At 45.9% G+C, this 25,859-nt stretch overlaps 1 protein-coding gene across 2 annotated transcripts in view; it reads right to left on the bottom strand.

The window, feature by feature from the left end:
* Nucleotides 1-25,859, bottom strand: part of CCDC60 (coiled-coil domain containing 60) — a 174,504-nt gene that overhangs the window by 28,177 nt on the left and 120,468 nt on the right. For both annotated transcript variants that reach the window (XM_043440303.1, XM_043440312.1), the window contains exons 3-5: nucleotides 21,741-21,911; nucleotides 12,424-12,531; nucleotides 4,609-4,716 (exon numbers count right to left, since the gene is read on the bottom strand). In XM_043440303.1, coding sequence (XP_043296238.1) covers nucleotides 4,609-4,716; nucleotides 12,424-12,531; nucleotides 21,741-21,911 — 387 coding nt within the window. The remainder of the gene's footprint in view (nucleotides 1-4,608; nucleotides 4,717-12,423; nucleotides 12,532-21,740; nucleotides 21,912-25,859) is intronic.

The following is a 25,859-nucleotide window of genomic DNA, read 5'->3' as shown; positions in this document are numbered from 1 at the left end:
TATTACATGTTTATTATCTGCTGCTCCCCACCACCTCCCTTGGAATAGAAGCTCCAGAGGGCAGGGACAATGTCTGTTTTTCCCACGGGTGTATCCCCAGGAGTGCCTGAAAAAAGTAGGTTTGAGGAAAATGAGGCTTTCCAGGGTGGGCGTGGTGGGGATGCATGACAAGGGGAAAACAACTTAGTTTAATAATTACTATTATGTGTGTTGTTCAGAACAATGCTGCATTTTTTTTTTTTAAGTGACAATCTGGCAAATACTCAAGATCTTGAGAGAACTGGTTAAGCATGTTGATAAACCCCACAGTTATTAAAAGAAGTTTTGACATTGAGAGATAATCCCCGTGTATTAAGGTAAACAACAAAAATTTAGTTGCAAAGCAATAAATGTAGACTAGCTTTTTTCTTCTAAAGGAAATTATATATTTACATGTCATATGATCTTAGTAAGTTATGGTCCCTTTTTATATCCTGGCAAATAATACTTCATAATGAGTTATCCTTTTTTATTTTTTTGATACCGGATTATTTCCTAAATTAATTGGGCTTTAGCTAGAAACAGAGGAAACAGTCATTTAGTGGTTAAGTGCAGATGCTTTGCATCTGGGGTTTGTTGTTGTTCTTTAGTCACTCAGTCGTGTCCAACTCTTTGTGACCCCATGGACAGCAGCACACCAGGCTTCCCTGTCCTTCACCACCTCCTGGAGCTTGCTCAAACTCATGTCCATTGAGTCAGTGATGCCATCTAACCGTCTCATCCTCTGTTGTCCCCTTCTCCTCCTGCCTTCAATCTTTTCCAGCATCAGGGTCTTTCCTAATGAGTCAGCTCTTCACATCAGGTGGCCTAAGTATTGGAGCTTCAGCATCAGTCCTTCTAATGTATATTCAGAATTGATTTCCTTTAGGATTGACTGATTTGATCTTCTTGCAGTCCAAGGGACTCTTAAGAGTCTTCTCCAACACCACAGTTCAAAAGCATCAATTCTTCAGCACTCAGCTTTCTTTATGGTCCAACTCAGACATCCATACATGACCGCTGGAAAAACCATAGCTTTGACTAGATGGACCTTGGCAGTAGGCAAAAAAAAAAATAAAGTCTCTGCTTTTTAATATGCCGTCTAGGTTGGTCATAGCTTTTCTTCCAAGCAGCAAGTGCCTTTTAATTTCATGGCTGGAGTCACCATCTGCAGTGATTTTGGAGCTCAAGAAAACAAAGTCTGTCATGGTTTCCATTGTTTCCCCATCTATTTGCCATGAACTGATGGGACTGGCTGCCATGATCTTAGTTTTTTGAATGCTGAGTTTTAAGCCAGCTTTTTCACTCTCTTCTTTCACCTTCATCAAGAGGCTCTTTATTTCCTCTTCACTTTCTGGGCTACCTGGGTTCAAATCCTGACTTTTACTAGCTGTGTAACTTATAGCAAGTTACTTAATTCTCTTTGCTTCAGTTTCCTTATTTTTAAGTCAGAATGAGGCTCAAATGAGGTCACATCTCCTGACCAGTGCTTGACATAGAAAGCACTCAAATGACAGCTAGTTTCCTTATAACACAGTGGCTAGAATTAGGTACCTGTGTCATATTTGAAATGTTTTATATGTAGAAAGGCATCTATCTTTTTCTAAAGGAGGCGGTGGGTTCTTTGGGCCTAGAAGCCTAGCCCTTGAGTGTCTGGACTCTCTTAATGAAAGTAAAAATTATAACCATCTGGAGTCTCCAATTAAGAGTGGGTCCAGGGTTCCCCTGGTGGTCTAGTGGTTAAGAATTCACCTTGCAAGGCAAGGAACATGGGTTTGATCCCTGGCCTGGGAAGATCCCACATGCCATGGAGCAGCTAAGCCCATGAGCCACAACTACTGAGCCCATGCTCTAGAGCCCTTGAGCCGCAACTACTGTAGCCTATGTGCCTAGAGCCTATATTCTGCAACAAGAGAAGTCACTGCAATGAGAAGCCCATGCACTGCGATGAACAGTAGCCTCTGTTCACCACAACTAGAGAAAGCCTGCATGCAGCAGTGAAGAGCCACTAAGGCCAAAATTAAAATAAGTAAATAAATCTTAAAAAAAAAAAAGAGTGGGTCCAGGAATTCCTTGGTGGTCTACTGGTCAGGATTCCAGGCTTTCACTGCTATAGCTGCACAATGCAGTCAAAAAAGAAGAAGAAGAAAAAAAAGAGTGGGTCCAATGGTGTCTCTGGGACAGCTGAGGCAATAAGACAAGCCTGACTGTTCTGCCCACGTAGCTCCAGGGCAGAGCACCGATTACCTGACTATGGAGGCTCAGGGCAGCTGGAACAGCTCCTACCCTGGGCCTTAAGGTAAACTGGTAACTTCTCACTCCCCTCTTTGACCTGGGGTCTGCCCTGTTCTTTCCCACTGAGCGGGACTAAGAAGAGGTGTCACTAAGGCTTGAAGCGCTTGCTTACACCGGGCCTTGTCTGCTTCTCTGTAAAGGTCCACTCGTTTCTAATCAGTCCTTGGAAAGTGAGTCTCTAATAAGAATAAAACCAATATGAGTTCACAACCCTTTATTCAATTCCAAAATCCAAAGGGTCTTGAAAACAAACAAAACAAAAACTCATAAATTACTTGGCAGCAAAACATGATCTGAACTGATGGAAGACTATTGATGACCTTTGTTTACCTTGAGTATCCTTTTAGTGTAAATATTCATTTTTTTTTTCTGCAGAAATATGTTTGATGATAGGGTGCTGTCCTAGTTCCCTCTGGGAGTAAAATGCTCTATATGGTATATTGTCCCATATTTCCATTCTAAAATGCCAAAAAAGAAAAAAAAAAAAAAACAAAAAAAAAAACACCACCACAATTTGGAAATGCAGCTGGCCCCAAAGGTTTGAATAAAAATCTGTGGGCCTTCATGTATAAAACAAGTCTTACTTTGCCTAAACAGAAGCTTCCATCTCTCAGAGGAGGGTAATTAGCGCATTCATTATTGAAGGCTCTGTTTCTGCTCTGTTTGGACCTGATCATCTTGTCAACTGAAATAAACTCTCTTGCTAGAAGTAGAATTAATGAAGATACTAGAAAATGATAATGTGTTTCTATTGCCACATGATGAAATCGGGAAGACCTTTTTTTCTTTTTTTCCTTTCTAAATAAAGCAGAGACTCAGACACAACTCAGAAGGACATCCTAAAATCTGCATCTCTCCATTTTCCCAACCACCCACCCATCTACCCAAATATGGGATCTTCCTGCGATGAACAAAGATTATGTTTGCAGCACGCCTGCTGCCAGTCAGTAGAATTTTGCTGCCTGTAGAAAGTCCACTCTGAGGTACTGAATCACCCCACTTCCTTTCTATAAAATCTGTAAGGGGGCAGGGACTAGACCTACAGCCGTCATTACGTCTAACAGAAGCGAAACCTCTGGGAACTACAGGTCCCAGAGGATGGATGTTTCCTTCTGGAAAATGCATGGTGGGTGTCAGGACTCAGGGTTTATGTTTCAAGCACTTCAGTATCAGGAGATACTTGCTGCTTGGTAGTGGCAACTCAGAAAATCTGTCAGGAGAACTGAAGACTTGCTATTTTCCTCATGGGGTCATTCCCTGGATTGCCCATCTTCACAACCAGATTTGGCTTGAACTCATGGAGCTTCTCCACCCCTCCCTCTCCATCTCTTTGTATGTTTGTCCATTCACCCGGGGAACATAGCTGTCAGCCATTGGTAAAATTCTGCTCAGAGGTGTATGTCTTCCCTTGCCCTAAGTCTCAATGGTATTGACAGTCACATCCCTAACCGTTCTTTAAAATCGGGATTTTAATCTTGCATAGCTATCATTTAGTGAGCACTCGCTGTGTCCTCAGACATCATGCCGAATGTTCCACATACTTTATCTTGCTTAATCCTTACAAGAACGCTTCTGGTTCTGTTCTTGCAGACAACTTGACTCTCCTTAGAGAAACAACACCTTACTCGCCTGCCTGTTCCTCGCTCTGCCTTGTATGTGCCACGTAGTTCCTGAGACAGTGGCCTCAAGGCTGCTGAGGAGCCCTGCTCTCTGGTGGAGACACATCTAACACTTTTCATGGCTTAGATAACAGCTGCTGGAGCTTCTGCCTGAGCAAAGTCAGCTGCTCCTGCGACCTGAACACAGAATATTCCCTTGGGTCCAAGTGGAGAAACAGTTTTCAATACACACTAAAAAAACAGCGAGAGAAAACAAACCTTAGGAGAAAGGGGGAAACATGGAGAGTGGGAAGAGTAGATGGGGAGGGGACAGGAGGGAAAAAGGAAGGGAAACAGATGATGAACAGTGCTGGGGAGACAGGATCCAGGAAGAGAGCTGGAGAGAACCTAGCTGTGCTGAGTTGGGCTGGGATGGCTGGCCAGCCAGTTTTTGTGGTGTGAATACTCTCGCCCTGGCTGACTGATTTTGAGCTTCCGATGTGATGTCACTGCAGGTGGAACTGGGGAGAGATGCTGGGAGAGCATGCACATGAGGGTTCTCACTGCTGCAGTTTGGACCCAACAGGATAGAATTCCTAAAGCAACCTACTACCCCCTCCAAAAACAGGAGAAGGACGGGGGAACCCACAGGAGCTTCTGCCCCGCCGATCGCCCAGGTAGAAGGGTTGAGACCTACTTGGGATTCCAGCAGGTGATCACAGGCTTCATGGTGTGGTGGCTGTGGTCGATAGTCAGGGCCTCCAGGAGCCAGTGGAGGACGCAGAGCTGGCGGAAGATGGGCTCGCTGCGAAGACAGAGGGCAGGAGCCCAGGGGGATCCTGTTAGAGCAACATTCTTCACAACGGGGGCGACAGAGGCAGGCCTTGTGCTGGCTCCTGGCTGGAGGGCTGTCGCCGGGCTCTGGGTGTGTGGCAGTATCTCCTGTGCACAGCAGTAAAGCTTTGCAATGGGCTCCTGAGCTGTGTTTTGGGTCCGTTTTTACAGGTGAGGGATCTGAGGCTCAGAGGTGAGGAGCCTGTGCAGGTCACTGGGCCAGGCGGCAGAACTATGATCAGACATGAGATGACCCCACACCAGTTACTGGGAGTCAGCATGCACAGCGGGAAGAACAAAGGAGGGGTCCTAAAGCCAGAGGTCTTGACTCAGGCAAACAAGAGGATTGAAGGAAATGGACATCCAACTATTCATCCGATAAAAATACAATAAATACACTAGCAGTGTCTGAAACGTCTGGAAACACAGGGAAACTAGTGTCTTTATTGTACTTCTTCCCTTCCCCCTACTCCAATTAACAACTGGACTCACTGCTTTAAATTTATAAATCCTTTGCCCCCAGATGTAGCTGGATGTTGAGGAAAACCACACCGAATACATTATTTGAAAGTGTAACTAAGACACTGTTTAAAAATAGGTTTAACCTGTATTTTGTGACTTGGGGGCAATTTGTGTTATGGTGACCAGACACTGAGGAGGACACTTGACCCACAGGGTTTGTTGTTATTGTTCGGTTGCTCAGTCGTGTCCGACTCTTTGCGACCCCATGGACTGCAGCACGCCAGGCTCCCTGTCTTTCACCATCTCCCAGAATTTGCTCAAATTCATGACCACTGGGTCGGTGATGCTACCTAACCGTCTAACACGGTATTTAATTCTCCCTAAACCCTGCTGGATATAAATCACATATGAATATTAGAGAAGAGGAAACGGAGGCTCAGAGAGGGGCAGTCAGCGTGCTCTGGGTCACGCAACGTGCTGCTGACAGAGACGGGATGAGTATCCTATTTAACGCTACCGACAGCCCCATAAAGGGTGCCTCTACACCATCCTTTCTGCAGACAAGGGCCTTGGGGAAGTAAAGTGAGCCACCCAAGGTCACACTAGGATTGGTGAGGGTTTGAACCTACATCTGTTTAATCCCAGAGACTGTTCTTTTGTGGACCTGAGCTCTGTTTGAGGTGCTGGTTTGGGCCCAGTGCAGTGGCCACCCTGAGCAAGGCTGGCACAGGGTTAACTCACTGCCTGCATTCTTCCTGGAAATGAGGGGGAGTCCTAACTAGCCACCCCCTCCTTGCCTGGTTCCTCCTCTTCCACTAATGCGCCAGAGTCTCCATTAGAACCTGTGTAAGTGCTCTTCTTTGCAACTGCTCCTGGCTTGATCGATGCTCCCCAGGGTTCCTGGGCCTGGTGCTCAGAGGGGCTTGCAGGCATCCACCCCCCAGCTTCCAGGAAGGCCTGGCTCCCGAGGTAGAACCTGAGCCCTGGGGCTCAAGTGTGGAGCTGGCCCAGGGCTATCCTAGAGAGTCACTCAGCATGCAGGGGAGCTGCTTCCAGGCACCCCACTCACAGCCCCCATGTTCTGGGGTGGACGTGTCCACCAGGTGTTAGGAAAACTAGAGTCAGCAGCTCGCTCTCTCTTTTTCTGCTAAGCCCCTTCCTTCCTTTGTTTCCCTTCTGCTTTAAAGAAACTGCAAGTCCACAGTCCTCTGCCCCTTTCTCTCCCTCCCTATACCATCTTGATCCCCACAGGGTCAGTGCATGCTGGCAGCTCTGGGTGCCAACAGCAGCAGTGGCTATGCCATGCGCCTGACCCTGGGCAGACATCCCTTTTTTTGTTGCATCACAGGCGGACAAGGGGCAGGTGAGTCTCGGTTCACTTCTGCAAGGGACAGGAATAGGCACAAACCTGGCCCGCTCCTTCCCTTGCTTAAAATCTTCAAACTCCCCAAACCATCTGAATGAACAATGTCCCCCTCCATTCACAAGCTGAAGTCCTAACCTCTAGCATCTTAGACTATGACTGTACCTTTAAAGAGGTGATGAAGTTAAAATGAGGCTATTAAGGTGGGTCCTAACCCAATCTGACTGGTGTCCTCATGAGAAGAGGCGGTGTGGCACATGAATACTAGAGCACATGCTCACAGAGGACAGACTCTGAGGCCAAGGAGGGAGGACTCAGAAGAAACCAACACGTGGGCACCTTGACCTTCAGCTTCCAGCCGCCGGAACTGTGAAAGAATACATTTCTGTGCGGGAATGTTTAGGCCACCTGGTCTGTGGTGTGCTGTTATGGTGGCCTTGGCAAACCAACACCCGTCACATGGGAGAGACTGTCCACCTTCTCAGGCTGGAGTCTCCCTGCCCCCACCGCGCTGCCATCTGCAGCCTGGTGCAGTTCTGCTCCGTAGCACAAGCTTGCCGCACTCCTCTGCACTGGGTTAAAACCCTCGCTGTGCCATCTACTGGCTACGTGGTCTTGGCCAAAGTACTTAATTTTCCTGACTCTCAGTTTTCTCATCTGTATAATGGTGGGAATCATTCCAGTGAAGGTGACGTGAGGTGTTCAGCACTGTTCTGTGCTCCTGATACACACTCCCTTTCCTCCTTCTCCTCTGCCTCTCGGTGATTGGGTCTCAGCTCAGATGTCACCTCCAGCAGGAAGCCTTCCTTGATTTCTCTAGCCTCCTCTCTCTGAGGAGGTTCTAAAGCCTCCCTACCCTTACAATGTGTCCCTTTGTCCATACACACTGTGTTCCTGCTGTCTCATAACTACCTGTTTACTTGTCTCCCGAGCCCACAAGCCATGGAGCTACAGAGTATTGTCTACCACAGGCAATCCTGTGCCAGGCACAGAGTAGGCTCAATACATTTCTGATTACTAAATGGGATATGGTGGGAATAAACTGGTTTGGATCTGACATTTTCTGGAGCTGAAAATCTGGGCACAATTCTTATGTGTACAACCACAGAGGTAACAGAGGAGAGTGGCAACACCAGCAAAATGACAATAATAATAAACACTTCCCACAGAGCACTTACTCTGTGCCAGACACTGTTTTTAATTACCATCCATTAATTAAAGTCATTCTTGTAACAACACTTTGAGGAAGGTACTATCAGTATCCCCATTTTTCAGATGAAGAAACTGAGGTCATGGAAATTACCCAAGGTCAAAAAGGCAGCAAATGGCAAAGCTGGAACCTGGGCCCAGATAGTTTGGTTCCTGAATCTGTGTTCTAGCCATCAACACAGTGTTGATGTCTCTTGTTACAGGGCAGAGCCCTCCCTTTCTTTTCAGCAGAACAGGGTTTCATCCAATGGGTGTGGACCTTTTTTTCCATTTATAAAAAGTGCCTTAAAAAATGTGTGCACAAATGTTTACAGCAGTTTTGTTCATAATTGCTCAAAATTGGAAGTAACCTTTAGAGACGTATGGATAAATTATCTGTGGTATGTCCAGACAATGGACTGTTATTCAGTGTTAAAAAGAAATGGGCTATTAAGCCATGAAAAGCCAAGGAGAAACCTCAAAAGCGTATCACTAAGTGAAAGAAGCCAATCTGAAAAGGCTGCATACTGCGTGGCTCCAACAACATGACGTTCTGGAAAGCACAAAACTACGGAAAAGTAAAAGGATCAGTGGTTGCCAGGGGCTGGGGATGGGGAGAGGGAAGAATGGGCAGAGTAAACACAGGATTTTTAGGGCGGTGAAAATACTCTGAATAATACATGAATGGATGGATACATGTCGTTATACATTTGTCTAAACCCATAGAATGTATACCACCAAGGGCAAACACTAATGTAAACCAGGGGCTGTGGGTGATTATGAGGTGTCATTGTCGGTTCATCAGTTCTAGCAAATAGCCCACTCTGGTGGGGGATGGAAACAATGGAGAGGCTGGGCAGAGGGAGGAGGTAAGTGTGAAATCTCTACACTTTCCACTCAATTTTACTCTAAACCTGAAACTGCTCTAAAAAAAAAATAAGGTCTTACTGAAAAAATAAAGTGTCTCAAACCCAATGATCTCTCATCTCACATGCAGCAAACCAGAGAGACAGAAAGAAAGGGTCCCCAGAAACATGCTTGATAGAAATTGTTCCTTTTTCATAGTGATTGTCTGTCAGGGCAAAGCACAATATCTTGAATGTTATCAAATTAAAAGAGAAAGCATTTATTTTCTTAAATGTGGGGCATAATAGATGGAAACGCTAACCAGGGTGCACAAAGCCTGCTTCTAAAATCCTAGTGGTCAGAACTCTGGGAGAGCTCCCAGGGGTCAGTGTACCTGAATAAGCAGCCCACTCTATTGAAATGGCCATACCAACCAGAATACAAGTGGGTATCTACATCCCTGAGAAGAAAACAACATTTTGTCCTTTTACTAAGAAAAATCAGAAAATGCATACAAGGCACCCCATGCTGACTGTCAGGCAAACCAGGACAGTGGCTGCAGGCACAGTTGCTTAGGAAGGGTTGTAAGGACAGTCTAGTCAGCTCTGAGAGGAAAGGATGGGATGTCCTCTTTCCTGCAGACAGCATCTCACCTCTCTTTCTCTCTCTCTTTTTTTTTTTTTTTTAAAGATAAAGGTCCAGTCTTCCTTGGCATCATTGAACTGATCCCCATGTAGTCATTTTAGAATTTTCAGCCGGTTCTGGGATCACTCTTATTGGGATTGAAATCCACCTCGGCTGGTGTGAAGACTCGGAATTTGAGAACTGACCTAGCAGGCTCTGCCCAGTGCTTTGTGGTAGAATGATGACAAAACTGCCTGGATTCTGCCTCCCTGCCTCCCTGCCTCCATGTACTTTACAGTGTGACCTGGCATTTCTCGCATCGGGAGGTAGAATCTTTATTTTCCCCCATCCCTTGTCTCTGGGCGTGGCTGATATCTGGTTTGGCCAGTAGGACACAGAGGAAAGGTCCTTGGGTCCATTCTGAGCCTCAGCCTTAAGAGGCTTTGAGTGCTTAGGCTCCCGTCCTTGGAGCCCTTCCTGAGAGCCATGCAACAAGTCCAGCTAGCATGCTGCGTGATGACAGTGATGGTCCCTCCTGCCACCCCAGCCACCAACCAACCAACAGACCTGGGTGTGAGGCTGCCCTGGATGGGCCTGCCGCCAGCTTCCCACACACATGCAAGCCCAGCCTGGACCAGCGGAACTGATCCAGACAAGCAGACCCACCCAGCTGACCTGCAGACTTTGAACAATAAACGGTTGCTGCTTCACGCTACTGTACTTTGAGATGCTCTGTCATACAGCAACATATTACTGTTACAGTCTTCAAATGCAGCCAGAGCCTTTTAATAGCCAAGGAAGAGAAGGGTCAGCCTTCAGTCTACTGCAGGAGTGTGTGCCTGTGTTTGCAAATAAAACTTTATTGGAACATGGCCCCATCATCCATTCACTGTAATGTTCATGATGCAGCGACAAAGTACAGCTGAACCTCTGTATCTGTGGATACAGAGGGCTGACTATACTACTCCCATTTATATTCATAAAAGACATGAGCATCACAGATTATGGTATGTGCGGAAGGTCCTGGAACCAATCCCCCACAGATATCTGTCTGCAGGTGCCAGAGAGATCATCTGGTCTGCAAAGCCTGAAATATTTATTGCCTGTCCCTTTTCCCTCTAGGAAAGAGGTTGCGAGGCCATAACAAATAACAGCCACCACTGTGATCATCACCACCACAATCCTCATCATCAACAAACCTGACACCAAAGTCTGAGTTAAAAGTTGGGAGAATTTTGTGAGAATGTTGTGAGAATTTTGGCAGGCTCTGCCTTCTCTCTGGGCTTCAGTTTCCCCATCTAGCACTGAAGGAAGATGAGCAAAAAACTCCAGTGACTTCTGCAATTGATGTAAACCTCTATTTGCTCAGATAAAAGGAAATGCGTTTTGGGACCTAGAAATATGTGTTTTTCCAGGCATTTCCTTACCTTGCCATTCCCCTCACCCAAGTCCTGATCCCCAAATGATTCAGATCCAAGTAAAAGCCTAAGAACCACTGATTTACACCATTTGGGTTCAGAAGGTTTGTCCATGGAGAGACATATGGAAGTGTAAGTGTTTCCAAGGGTCATTATGAGAAACTGCAAAACTTACTTTTGTAAAGAGATGTTTTAAGAACATCCAATTGAGGGCGCCAGTTGGAATGTCCCTAAACAAATAACTCTGTGATGAAAGCAGTCATAATATCCATCAAAGGGAGAAAGGAGAAAAGTGGGGAGTGGGGCTCATGAAAAGTGGAAACACTAGTAAGGGAGAGGAATGTGTCCAAATACATGGTGGTGGTGGTGATGATGGTGTTGGTGTTGATGGTGATAACGATGGTGATGAGGAGGACGGTGATACGGTCAATGGTGCTGGTGATGATGACGGTGATGATGATGTCAACAGTGTTGGTAATGGTGGCATTATCCACCCACAAAATAAATGCTCTTATTAATGACTTGCCACATTGTCCTAGGATTTTAGTCTTCTATTACTTTACTCTTTAAGTACATGAGACCTGGTAGTCCAAATACATTATGAGCTCCTCAGAGGTAAAACCTTGGGATATACTTCTGTGTAGTGTGTGGTGGTGAGAGATCAGGCTCTGAAGTTAGACACACTTGGTTTAACACCCCAGTGCAGTGGCAAGCTGAGCTCTGTGACCTTGGGCAGGCTACTACACCTCTCTGAGCTTCTGTTCTCTCATCTGCAGGGACGGGCTAATAAGATACCTACACAAAAGTGCTGCTGAGAGGACTGAGTGGAACAGGGCCCACCAGAGCAGTCAGTAGTGTCATTTTACTGTGCATGCCTTTGGGACCTAACAAATATTTGACAAATGAGCAGAAAGAGAAGTCTAGAATCCACTGCCCCATGCCCATTGACCTAAAGCTGTGGTTCTTATAGGAGGGGGCTGGGGGTGCCTGTGTGTGTGATTGTGCCCCCAGGGGTATTTGGCAATGTCTGGGGACATTCTGGTTGTCAGAGCTGGGGTGGGGGGGGGTTGGCTACTGGCATCTGGTGGGTGGGGGCCATGGATGTTGCTCAGTATCCTTCATCCTACAGCACACAGGATAGTCCTTCTCAACAAAGAATTATTTGTCCTCAAATATCAGTAGTGCTGAGGTTGAGCAGTTTTGCCTTAATCTCTGTCTCTGAATTCTCCCAGTTGAAAAGGGCTAACTAGTGAGAAAGGAAAAGCTGGGCTGAGAATTCTCTGGAATAGATAGGAGGGGAATGAGATTCAAGGTTTTGGAAAGCCTGAGTATTCCTTGGAGGGTTGCTGAGCCCCTGTTACACCATACTATGATGAGTTTGTGCCTGGGGTTGGCTCAGAAGGCAGTGGGGGCTTCTCTGGGAAATAACTCCCTGAGTCTTGGGGAAAACGTGTCCCTAGAGGCTCGGGTGAGAAATCCGCCAGGCGTGCGCTGTAGATAGATTTTATCAGGCTTTGCAAACTATTTGACATTAGAGCGTATGGCTTGGTAAGGAATGGAATGACTCGGTCCCAGCTGGATTGCCATTTAGCTCTAAGCCACCATGTCTGCTTTCTGTTATTTTTATACGCCACATAGTGCTGCTGGCCCCAGGCTCCCTGTCCCTTTCAAGAGGACAAAGGAATAGCTCCCAATGACTGTTAGCTGGTTGAGTCATTTGACCTTGGCTGCGAATGACAAGGCATGAAGCAAACAAGCCCAAGGTGGGCCTACTTACACGCGGGCCTCGGGCAGGGAGGGTGAAATGATGCAGCTGTGCATGGGGGTGAACGGTCGCAGGATGACTTCAGCCGCTGCCTTCTTCGTCTTCTCACTGCCGTATGTGCTGAAGCAGAAGCAGGAGCAGAGTGAATGACAAGGAGCGGTTTTAATTGCCCACATCTTTCGCGAGGGGTTATTTGGCAAATATCACTAGGCACCGACTATGGACCAGCCAGTAATTTCAGCTGGAAAGGTGAAGGTCCCAGATGCAGCCAGTAATCACAGCATGTAAGACCCCGTTCTCTCATGGAGCATCTATTCTTGTGAACGAGCAGAGAGAACACATAAGACCAGTCGGGCAGCTGTGTGGTACACTGATATACTAGATGAGGGGTTGGATGTGTTTTCTTATCCCGCTAGACAAACAATTATGCTATTGTGGGGCATTCAGTCCATATCTTGACTACTTAGTAGCATAAAAGCCACTGATGATGTAAATAGTAAGTTAATGGCAGGGTTTAAATAAAATTTTATTTACCAAACCAGCTTGGGGGCCCAGGGGCTGGAGTTTGCTGACCCATTCCCCACCCCCTCACTCCCACGAGTAAGTGATACATGCTATGGGGAGAATAACAGAGAGGGGAGTTCAGTAGGGCTGGGAGAGCTAGGGGCTGCAATCTTAAATGGAATGATTGGGGCAGGCATGACTGAGAAGGTGACATTTGATAAGAATTTGCAGTGGAAGGGAGTGAGCCCTTCATCCGTCTGGGGCAGAGCCTTCTGGAGAGAGGCAGTGACAGGTGTAAATGTCCTGAGGTGGGAGTATGTTTTAGAGATGGCAAGGAGGCACCGGTGGCTGGAGTGGAGTGAGCAACAGAAAGAGGAGAGAGGGAGGGATGCAGAGAGAACAGGGGCTTTGCAGGCCAGTGTGAGGACCCTGGCCTTTTCTGTGAATGACAGTAAAGGATTCTGAGCTGAAACAAGACATGATGTGACCTCTTACAAAGGAGCCCTCTGGCTGCTGTTTTGAGAATGGCTGATGGCAGGGGAAGAGGGCCAGGAGACAGAAGTGCTGCGATAATTTCAGCTGGAGAGAGCACGGTGGCTTGTGCCGGGGTCCTATCAGTGGGGATGGTGAGAAGTGAAAACAGCAGGATGGACACAGGGAAGGAGCTGCCTGGAGTCAGTGGTTCTCGGTTGTGGTCTTTTCCTTAAAGGGATTTCTCCCAACCCTCTAGACTGCTGACTCACCAGCTGGATGAATCGGCCATGAGATGTGGGGATCTCGAACTTCAGAAGTGGGCACAAGTGTGCCCCCAAAGATCAGCCATGACCAGGCATACCTCTTCCAAAGCCCATTCTCTGCCCCACAGGGAACACAGGGGCTTCCCCTGAAGCCAAAACCATCACAGGAAGGAAGGGGACATGATGCTTACAGAGAAGTGAATCAGCCCAGACAGACGCTTGTCTGAAAAAGACTGCTTCGAAAAGTGAAAAATATTAAGCTACCTTTAATAACATAGCTAAGTTTTTTTTTTTTTTTTCCCCAACACCATTATGGAGCAAGTCATTTCAGTCAGAGAAAACAATCATTTTTTCCCCTGAATTTTGGCATGCCTGAGTCATAAGGCATATATTTTTTGCCCATGACCACATCTTAATAAGCCTACTATGTGCATAATGGAATCAATTGTCTATATTTTAAAACTGGGAGATGTCACACAAAGATGGAGACTAAAGACTAAAAGACTAAAGTTCTTGCCACTCTGGCTAACAGGTGGGTGGGGTCCAAGATCAAGACCATTGCCCACCTGTGCAGGAGGTGGGTGCCCCTTGGGTTGCTTGAAACTTAAGAGCCCCTGGCATCTCACTCCCAGCCTGCCCTGAGTATTCAGGCTACCTGCGTGCTCCTTTAGAGCCTTGTAGTTTCTCAGCCTGAGCACTTAAACATTGACTGAATCATTGACAGGTCCCCTGATTCATTCATGTCCACCTACATTTATCAAACCTCTCTGTGCCAGGGGCTGTGGGTGCAGTAATGGAGGAGACAGAACCAGCCCTCCCCTCTGGAGCTTAGAGCCTCATGGGGGAGATGGGCTTCATGCAAACACAGTTGTGAGATGACTCAGTGGGAGCCTGAATGGTGCTCGGACAGCCCCAAACAGAATTGGCTGAAACTGAGTCTGGGAATACTGTCCGAAGGGAGCTGTATCAGTTTAGAAATATATGCCCCAAGTCTCTTTCAGTGGGAAGGTGGCTTTATAATATATAGTCCCATTTCCCTGAAATCTTGGCCCTGTGAATGGCTGGGCTGGCAGGACATGTCAGAAGCGGCATGATGCCCATTTCTGGGCTCGGGCTCCAGGAACTGGCAGCTTTTCTGTTCTATGTCTTGGAAGGCTCATTCTTAATTCCTAGCCACCACCATGCTGGTGGAGGGAGGCGGGAAGCCTGTGAAGAGCCTCCTGGGCAGAGAACCAAGGCTGCTGGGCTCAGCCCTGGCCAAGCTCAGAGTGACAGCCGCCCCAAGGTGCCACTCACATGGATGAGCCCTCTCGGAAACAGACACTCACTCTGAGCCACCCCAGCTGGTTCTGTAGATGATCCTGCCGCCCTGAACCTCACTCAAATGGCAGATGTGTGAGTGAAATAGATGTTTGTTGTCTTGAGTTAATGGGTTTTGGAGTGGTTGCTCACAGCAACAGTAACTGGAACAAAAGTAAATGTTGAGCCGAGAGCTGCAGGTTGAATGGGAATTAAGTAGGCAGAGGGTGGGGCGAGAGGCCCTGTGGAGGAGGCAAGGTGGGGGAAAGTGTGGCTGGAGGAGAAGCCGAGGGCCAGGCTGTCCAGAGCCTCGCAACCCCGGCTCAGACTTTTCCAGTCCTCATCTTATAAAGAACGGTGGCCGTTGAGGATTTTAAACTGGCAGCAGTTTACATTTGGAAAGATCACCCTGGCTTAGCATGGGGAAAGGAGATGGAGGGAGGCAGAAGAGGTGAAGTGGGGGCACCCACTAGGAAATTACCTTCCTCCTGGGACTTTGAGGACAATCCTGGGGTCACAGAGTTAACTAAAGAGTCGGACCAGAATAAGGGGACTTTCCCAATGGTCCAGTGGTTAAGGCTCCGTGCTCCACATGCAGGGGGCAGGGGTTCAATCCCTTGGCAGGGAACTAAGATCTCGCAAGTCACAAGGCATGCCAGAAAAACAAATAGGAGCAGAATCTAGGTCCCCTGATTTCCATTTCCACAGGCTCCTAATTCAGCCCTAGAGCTGAGGAAACCACAAGCCAATACATTGGTGCTTGCAGTCTTACTGGCTCCACCGAGTACCCCAGTAGTTTGGAATATGTGGAAATTAACCCAGCTTTTACATTCCTTAATTTCTTCTTTTATGTGTCCTCTCAACTGCAATAATAAGACAGATTCTACCCGTTGTTTTTTTCACCTTTTTCAGCTGAATTTGCAGCTGAGAAATGAGGTCACTGAACACAGTGAGAAAGACTGCTTGCAGGCAGGAATCTTTGGGGACATGCTTGATTTTCTTTCTTCCCTACATAGTTTGTCAGACTTAAAACTTTGGTCTGAAAGAACTTACCTTATGGTCTTAGATCTGGTGGGAAGGGGGGGAGTGGTGATGGGGAGAGGGGGGGATAATTCTTTTTAATCCCTTTTGCTTTTATAATGCACAGGATCAAATACTGTGTTAAAAAAGCAGTTCTAAATGAACACTTGTATTTTTGATAATTCTGTGATTGGAATTATATTTATAGAACATAGCTCTTAGATGTGAGATACTTTCTAGCCTGCCTGGAAATTGAGATTTTTAGCCATAGATCTGAGTGTTGTAGGTAATTGAGGCCCAGGGAGATCAAGTTCATTTCACTGTGTAATAACAGCTAGTAATTACTAGGTATGTCTCATATGCCAGGCTCTATGTTAAGCATTATTTTATTTAATCCTCACAACAAATTTGAGAGCTTGGTAAGGTCCATAAGGGTGTAGAGAGAGGAGGCTCAGAGTGGCGCAGTGACTTGCCCAAAGTTAAACAGCTGTTATGTGCAAAGCTGGGACTTGAACCTCAGTCCTGGGCTCTTACCCACTACTTCGTACTGGTATGGATCATCTCCCAGTGCTATTTTATAACACCTGCCTCCCCACCTGCATCTGATGGCTATGTGCAATAAGAGCCTCCAGTTTTACTTTAATAACCAGCATTGCACAGCTTATAAAATCCACTGGGTAAGACATAACCAGACCAATGTCTATGAGAGGCAAGATCTCATGCATATTTAAACTTATTAAACTTTAAATAAACCATGTCATGCACACGAAACATGGATTGGAGAGGGAAGGATTGTGTTCTGCAACCATGGATTAATGACCATATGCAAAAGTTAAAACTGAACTATTGAAATGGTCACAGAAGGGTCCTTAACTGAGGCCACCTTCCCCAGCGCCTGTCCGTGTGCCTGTTAATTCGAGAAAAAAGCTCTTCCAGAAAAGAGCCACAAGTTCATTCCTTCTCTTTATTCTAGAGAAAGGCTGCCAGCTGGCTAGTGTCACTGGAGCTACCAGGTTCAAAGAGTGTCACTGGGCTCTCAGGTGACACTATGGGCAGGATTTGCTCTGAGCTCTTGGGACCTTTACAGAAAGGGTGAGACTCCTTCAATTCATTGAGTGGCTTTGTCTATCCTGTGCCCCTTCAAGGTCCTGTGAGGACGCTTCACTGGGGCCCACTGAATGGCTGGATGGTGGTGGCTCAGGCCATGGATTGCTTGCTTTTCTTTTTTCACTCTGAAAATCACATTTCTGATTTTTGGCAAAAGATAAACACTATCACAGCTTCCTCCTCCAGCCCTGGCCTTTCTAAGCAAGCATGCTGGCTGCAGGATTTGTGGTGGACTGAAACAGCAGGGTATAACCACACCTCTTTTGTGTCACCCAACAAACTCCCACTGCGCACTGAAGGTCCTGCTCAAAAGCCACATTTTGGGGAATTCTTTCCTGATTTCCTTTCTACCTCCAAAACTGAAGGGGCTAGACACTGCGAAATAATGGAGATATATATATATCAGTCTCTGCCCCCAGTTCCTGGCACAGAGCTCCTAAAACTCTTGGAATTTCCTAAGTGATACAAGAGCGCCAGGAGCAGCTCTTGTTCTAATGTTTGGTGTTATACCCTGGATCATGACACAGAGTTCCCAAATCTCTTGGGATTTCCTGGGTGACCAGGGTGTCTTTTTATTCAAATGTGGCAACTCTTAGTGGGCTCCTGGATAGCTTTAGGATAGGGACTGGTTACCAGAAAGACTGAGCCACTAGAAGCTGGGAACTTTCTGGGAAGGGGAGAAGGGCTAGAGACTGAGTTAACAGTAGTTCATGCCTATGTGATGAAGCCTCCATAAAAATCCCACAAGTACGGGGTTTGGAGAGCTTCTGGGTTGGTAACCACACCCAAGTAACAGGAGGATGGCAAACCCTCCAACTCCACGGGAACAGAAGTTCCTGTGCTTGGGACCCTCCCAGATCTCACCCTATGTACTTTATCTGGGTGCTCATCTGTACTCTTTATTATATAGTAAATGGGCCTGGCATGCTGCAGTTCATGGGGTCGCAAAGAGTCAGATACAACTGAGAGACTGAACTGAACTGAAATAGGAAAATGTAAGTCGGTGTTTCCCTGAGTTCTGTGAGCCACTCTAGAAAATGATGAAACTCAAAGAGGAGGTCATGAGAACCCTGATTTATAGCTGGCTGATCAGAAGTACAGGTGACAACCTGGGACTAATGTTTGGCATCTGATGTCGGGGGGTCACCTTGTGGGACTGAACCCTTAACCTGTGGGCTCTGATGCTAACTCCACGTGGAAAGCATCAGAACTGAATAGGATGGTAGGACACCCCACTGGAGTCACAGACATTTGCTTGGTGTGGGGGAAAACCCCACACATTTGGTGTCAGAAGTGTTGAGCGTGATCATGGCATGAGAGCAAAGGAGAAACACATGGGAGGAGTATTCTTTCACAGGCACACCTCAGGGAACTTTGGGTGTACCCCACGGTGTTGTGTTGTTGCATCATGTGTGGTAGGGACTGTTCCTACACCCTTTTCACATCTTCGTGCCATCAGAAGGCCTGCATACAGTAGGTCTTCAATACATAAATGGCTGGCTGTACAATGAGACTGGGCCAGGGTCGAGATTGTCCCCCTTTGTCACCCCTACACTCACTGGGAAGCCAAGATAAAGGTCTAAGACCATAATGCACTAAGGGGCCATGAATATTTTACTGAAGGTCTTGTGGGGAAACCAAGAAATAGATTTACATTTCACATGCATGTGTGCTTAGTCATTTCAGTCGTGTCCCACTCTTTGTGATCCTGTGGACTGTAGCCCACTAGGCTCCTCTGTCTATGGGATTCTCCAGGCAAGAATACTGGAGTGAGCTCTCATGCTCTCCTCCAGGGGATCTTCCTGACCCAGGGACTGAACCCATTATCTCCTGAATCTCCTGCACTGCAGGTGGATTCTTGGCTGCTGAGCCACCAGGGAAGGCCTTACATCTCACACTCTGAGGCAAAGCCTTATAAAAGCCCTCATTAGATATCTCTGTTCTTACCCAGTGATGGCTGCCCTTCTGCTCTTCTCTCTTCTGAAGGGTCCCTTCTCCTCACACCCTTGGTCTGTCTGCGGAATGTCTCCATTCTATCTATCCGGGAAGCCTTTCTGCTCTCCCTTGGTATCTGTGTGTTCACCTGAATACCCTTTGCTTGCCAAAGGCAGCTTCTCCTTGGGATGGTCACTATCTGGAAGGTATGTGGGTGGGGGCTGTAAGTCACAGATATTTTCTCTCCTCTTAAATGCACAAATGGTAGGCTAGTTTATTTAGACCAACCCTTTGGGTATAAATAATCAAAAAAATGTTGGACAAAATATTCTTTTTTAAAAAGTGGCAAAGAGCCAACAACAAAGTGGGAATCTCTTAGCCAAAACTGGAGTAAGACTGGAGACCACTAGAAAGGTGAAGCAGCCTGAGTGCTGCTTTGGTCCTAAGGATGTTTGTAAAGCTATAAAAGGTTAACTTTCCTTCTGACAGCTTCACAGGGCAAGGGGGATGGAAAACAAAGTCTGCACAAATGAGGAATCAAAGAGGAGAGAGACCTTCCTTAAAACAAGCTGGGCCACACTTTCAGGGGGAAGGTGACTAGAACTATACCAGCCCCTCGGGGTCCACACTCAGGGTTCCCAACAGTCACAGGGAGCCTTGAGCTTTAAGAGGATTGGCAACCACTAGTGTCCAGCCCGATCCCCACTCCCACTCCAGGGCCTCCCAGACTAGAACCCCCTTCATTCCCCCTTTAGCTGAAATTTACATAACATAAAATTAACTGTTTCAAAGGTTGCAATTCAATGGCATTTGAACCAATGGTTTTACAACCATCACCTGAATCTAGTGCCAAAATATTTTCATCAGCCCCAAAGGAGACACTGCACCCGTTAAGCAGTCACTCTCTATCTGCCCCACTTCCTCAACCCCTGGTAACCACCAGTCTGCTTTCTGTTTGGGATGAACCTCAAAACATTATGATAAGGGAAAGAGGCCAGACACAGAAAGGTCCCATATTGTGCAATTCCACTGATAGGACTACTGCTTTTAAGATGCAAACATTCATATTTCTTTATGTTGAGAGGGCTTTCCAGTGGAGGGGTAAAGAATCCATGTGACAATGCAGGAGACATAAGAGATACGGGCTCGATCTTTGGGTCAGAAAGATTGTGAAGAACAGAATCTGGGAAGCGGTGCAGAAGAAAGGGACTATCTGCTGGGGATCCCATTTCCTCCTTAGGCACCAACATGGCAACTTGGGTTCCTAAAGTCAACTCTAGCACAGTAACTCTCAACGTTGGCTCCACATGGGAATTCTCTAGGGGAGCTTGGAAAAAGGCTATGTCCAGGTAACACCCCCAGAGAGTCTGATGTAATGGGTCTGAGAAGCACCCAGGTGACTCTAATGTGGAGCCAGGGCTGAGCCCATTGCTTTACCAGGACAATGGCTGCAGTGGCAGGCCATTTCTACCATATATATTGGGTTGGTCAAAAGTTCATTCAGGTTTTCCCATAACATGTTATGGAAAACTGGGGCCAACCCAACACTTCCTCTCTTCCTGCTGTAGCATTTCCTTCCCATCCCTGATTTATGCCTTGTTTGCTCTGCCCAGGCGAAGTATCCCCAGAGCTTGTTTCTGCAGAATGGCACAATCCATGAATGTTGGTGTCACTCAGTTTGGGACTTAGGGGACGCTTTCCATAATTCAATAATGGGAATTATGTGAGCATCTCTAAGGCTCATTCCCAATCTCTGAAAGTGAAAAGAAAGGTAAGTCTCTCAGTCGTGTCTGACTTTTTGCGATCCCATGGACTGTAACCTACCAGGCTCCTCTGTCCATGGGATTTTCCAGGCAAGAGTACTGGAGTGGGTTGCCATTTCCTAATCTCTAAAGTGGGGCTAATCAGAGCATCTATCTCATAGGAACATTTTGAAATTTTGACAGAAAGATGTGCACAAAGCACATGGTAGACAGACACCCATTATAAATTGTGATTATTGAGATTTATTGTTACATCACTGGGTATTTCATAATGTTCCAATCTGTTGATGGTCTTCTCCCAACCAGAGGAGAGACCTTTACAAAAAGAGGGAGGCTACTGTATTCAACAAACAACAACAAACTTTTTTTTTTGTTCACTTGCTTTGGGTGGACACTGAACTAGGATCTCAGGTTTCAGGAGAAGGTCTAGAACAGGGATATTAATCTGTAATGAAACAAAGTAGCATACAAACACAGTATGGGAACTCAAAAGAGTCCAGAATGGGTTTTGGAGGTGGTGGGGCTGAAATCCGAGAAGCTGCAGGAGAGGGTGGCATTTAAGCTGAGCTTGTAAGGATAATGAATAAGTAGGGCTTTAGATGGGAGAGGATGTAGGGAACAGCATTTAAGGCCCAGGGAACAGGACAGGAAAATCCCTAGAAGTAGGGATAAGCCTACTTAGAAGAAGAAGAGGGAAAAAAGCACATCTGGGGACCTACAAGATTTCTTGGTTGGCTCTTGGCTCTGGATATGAGAATAGACATGGTATAGTAGATGATCACCGAATATCAGAAGGTGAGGCTGGTGAAGTAGGTTGAGTCAGATTGATAGAAATCATCAGACACCATCCTAAGAAGGGGCTTCCAGTGTGAGTCAGCTGCCACCCCTCAATGCAACCAGCCAGTGTTCCTTCTCAATGGTCCTTTCCAAGACCACTAGGCTGCAGCAACAGAGGTCTACTTACGGCAGAACCAAATCCCCATACTGGATATCTGACAGCATTTTGGCTGGTTGGAATTTATTTCTTTCTTCCTCTTTTAGTTTCTCCAGTTGTTGTTGCTTCTTTTTCAAGGCACTCTCCTCCTTCAGGATGGTGAAGTATCCACGGCCAATCTTCACCCACTGAATTAAGGTGCTGAAGAAAAGAAAGAGGGAGGAAGATGGGCTGGCTATCAAGGCAATGTCTTACTATCTTGGGACCAACAATTAACTGAAGGACACTCTCAGGCCCAGTAGCAGGAGACTTCCTGTCTTTAGAATTCCAAAGTCACAGAGTTACTTACCCTAAGCTTGAATTCTATCAAAGACCACCTCCTACCAAAGACCTTGAACAAATTATCTAACCTCTCCAGGTTTGGGTCCCACCACTCAACAAATACTTACCGAGTGACTGCTATGTGCTGGGCACTCTGCTAGGTACTATGAAATGAGAATAACAATTCACACTCTGGAGGACCGATTTAATTGGCAGCATTTTTATTTGTTTTGTTTTGTTTGTCATGGTTTGTCTTACATTCAACAACATGTGGTATTCGAGTTCCATACACATATGTCACTGGAAGGCCACTGGCAATCTTTTCCTAAGTGTAGACCCTGCTTCTCAGCTTGTAAACTTTTCTGAATTTCTATGCTATGTGCCACATTCTTTTTTTTTTTTTTTTAATTTTTTTATTAGTTGGAGGCTAATTACTTCACAACATTTCAGTGGGTTTTGTCATACATTGATATGAATCAGCCATAGATTTACACGTATTCCCCATCCCGATCCCCCCTCCCACCTCCCTCTCCACCCGATTCCTCTGGGTCTTCCCAGTGCCCCCGGCCCGAGCACTTGTCTCATGCATCCCACCTGGGCTGGTGATCTGTTTCACCATAGATAGTATACATGCTGTTCTTTTGAAACATCCCACCCTCACCTTCTCCCACAGAGTTCAAAAGTCTGTTCTGTATTTCTGTGTCTCTTTTTCTGTTTTGCATATAGGGTTATCGTTACCATCTTTCTAAATTCCATATATATGTGTTAGTATGCTGTAATGTTCTTTATCTTTCTGGCTTACTTCACTCTGTATAAGGGGCTCCAGTTTCATCCATCTCATTAGGACTGTTCAAATGAATTCTTTTTAACGGCTGAGTAATATTCCATGGTGTATATGTACCACAGCTTCCTTATCCATTCATCTGCTGATGGGCATCTAGGTTGCTTCCATGTCCTGGCTATTATAAACAGTGCTGCGATGAACATTGGGGTGCACGTGTCTCTTTCAGATCTGGTTTCCTCAGTGTGTATGCCCAGAAGTGGTATTGCTGGGTCATATGGCAGTTCTATTTCCAGTTTTTTAAGAAATCTCCACACTGTTTTCCATAGTGGCTGTACTAGTTTGCATTCCCACCAACAGTGTAAGAGGGTTCCCTTTTCTCCACACCCTCTCCAGCATTTATTGCTTGTAGACTTTTGGATAGCAGCCATCCTGACTGGTGTGTAATGGTACCTCATTGTGGTTTTGATTTGCATTTCTCTGATAATGAGTGATGTTGAGCATCTTTTCATGTGTTTGTTAGCCATCTGTATGTCTTCTTTGGAGAAATGTCTGTTTAGTTCTTTGGCCCATTTTTTGATTGGGTCATTTATTTTTCTGGAATTGAGCTGCAGGAGTTGCTTGTATATTTTTGAGATTAATCCTTTGTCTGTTTCTTCATTTGCTATTATTTTCTCCCAATCTGACGGCTGTCTTTTCACCTTACTTATAGTTTCTTTTGTAGTGCAAAAGCTTTTAAGTTTCATTAGATCCCATTTGTTTAGTTTTGCTTTTATTTCCAATATTCTGGGAGGTGGGTCATAGAGGATCTTGCTGTGATTTATGTCGGAGAGTGTTTTGCCTATGTTCTCCTCTAGGAGTTTTATAGTTTCTGGTCTTACATTTAGATCTTTAATCCATTTTGAGTTTATTTTTGTGTAGCCACATTCTTAATCTCTAAAATGGGGTTAATCATAGCATCTATCTCATAGGAACAATTTGAAATTTTCATAAAAATTTGGAAGGCAAGGATCAGGTGTCATCTGTCCAGCCACATTCTTGTCACAGCAAAATAATCTCTCAGGTTCTTCATGCATAAAACTATGCAAAACTAAATGACTGTGTACCTGGTGGAACACAGTGAAGCCAGATTATACATAACTGGCCTTGAATTGTCCATTTGGGCTTTTAAGTTTAGGGATGCAAGCAGTTGATGTGAGGTGGAATTCGTATTTGAAACAAAAATGCTCCTCTGTTTCACTTTCAAGCTTCTGAATCCACTCATCAAAGAACACCCTGAGATTGCCAGATAAGCTGATAGAAAAACCGTAACCATGTGCAACCCCTCAATTCCACAAAAGAGGATTTTCTTGATGTTGCGCACACAAAGCAAACGCAGAGCTAATCTGGGAGCTGGGGCTGGCATGACAGCAACCACTATTTCATGATTACGTTACTTCATGGAGCTTCTTTGCTCAGAATTTGGTTCAGAGATCAAGACTGTCATCATACACATAGCACAAAGGTATAAAATCACACAACTCACATTGTGAGGCTTTCCGGGCAGAGCAGGGGTGGCTTAGGGTTTTGTGGGAGTGGGGCTGGGGTGAGGGGTCCTTTGTTTGTGTGGGGACTGAACTTCTCTCCAGCAACAAACAAGGAGCACCTTGGGTTTCTTATTAGCTCACCCTGATGTGGGGAAGAGGGAAGGGGGGTTGGGCAGCTCAAAAGCTGTCGATGGTCACACAATGAAGTCAGAAGAACGGAAGAAGATGGAGAGTAAGATGGGGAGATCACCTGCCTCCCCACAAACACATCAAAAACTCATCAGAATATGGAACAACTCCTACAGAACCACTTCTAAATGACAGCTGAAGACCCCAGACCTCCAAAAAGGCAAGCCAATCTCCTTAGAATGAGAAACCAAAGCAATATTGTACAGCAATTATCCTTCAATTGGAAATACATTTTAAAACAATGAAGTCAGACTCGTCATTGCATTAATTCACACCCAGTTTCAAATGTGTGTGTTTGCCTAAACAGCTGCATCATTATTAACCATTCAACAAAGAGGTACTGAATACCCACTGTGTACCAGGAGCTACTCTAGGTGCTAAGATTCAGCAGCAAATAAAACAGCTCACAGCATCCTGGTCCTCACGAAGCTCCTATTCCAGGGGGTGGAGACAGACACGAAACAAGCAGTGAACTGTAGGTGACAGGCTAAGCACTGGGAGGAGCGTGAAGCAGGGACACGGGGGAGTGAGAGACAGGGACGGCGGAAGGGCTAGTGCCGTTCTGAACTCATGGTCAGTGAAGGCCTGGATGTTTCTGCAGGCCAAGGAATGCCAAAGATGGCCAGCCTGCCACCAGAAGCTAGGAGAGCGGCATGGAACAGAGTTTCTCTCTCAGGAGTCAGAAGAAACCCACCCTGCTGGTACCTTGATCTTGCACTTCTAGCCTCCAGAACTGTGAGACAACACATATCTGTTGTTTAACCCACCCAGTTTGTAGTACTTTGTTACAGTAGCCCTAGCAAACTAAGTACAGTATGATCAAATATTTAAGCCTACACGTGGAACAGCCTAACTCTGTTTTCTTTGACTGTGAAGGTTAACAAAATTCTTATAAATTTTATAATAAGTGACAGGCTGATGGTCCATGCCACAGCAAATAAAAGGGGCTTGAGTATTATGTGCCAAGCCCTGAGCTGACACCTATCTTGTGACAGAGTCTGCGCTTGGCAGTTACAATGTGTCAAGTTCTGTTCAAGCACTGGCATTTCAAAGAAGGACACATCTTCAAAGAATTCACAGACTCCACCTCTATATCTAAGTTACCTTATTTCTACAAAAGTAGAGATTAAGAGTTTGGCAACAAATTTATTTGACTTGTTTATGCCCTTATTCCAAAAAGGATTAGGGGCAGACAATTTAAAAAGTGAGAAGGGCAGGAGACGTGACAAATAAAACAAGATCAAGTAAGACAAATATCAAATCTCGTGACACACGAGCTATTACACAGATTTGGCCCTGAGCATCCTAGAAGCCAATGCAAAGAGGGAAACA

The sequence above is a fragment of the Cervus canadensis genome, chromosome 1 (assembly GCF_019320065.1).
Source record: "Cervus canadensis isolate Bull #8, Minnesota chromosome 1, ASM1932006v1, whole genome shotgun sequence".
Classification (NCBI taxonomy): domain Eukaryota; kingdom Metazoa; phylum Chordata; class Mammalia; order Artiodactyla; family Cervidae; genus Cervus; species Cervus canadensis.
Note: the sequence above shows the minus strand (reverse complement) of the source record. Positions and strands in the feature narration are given on the sequence as shown.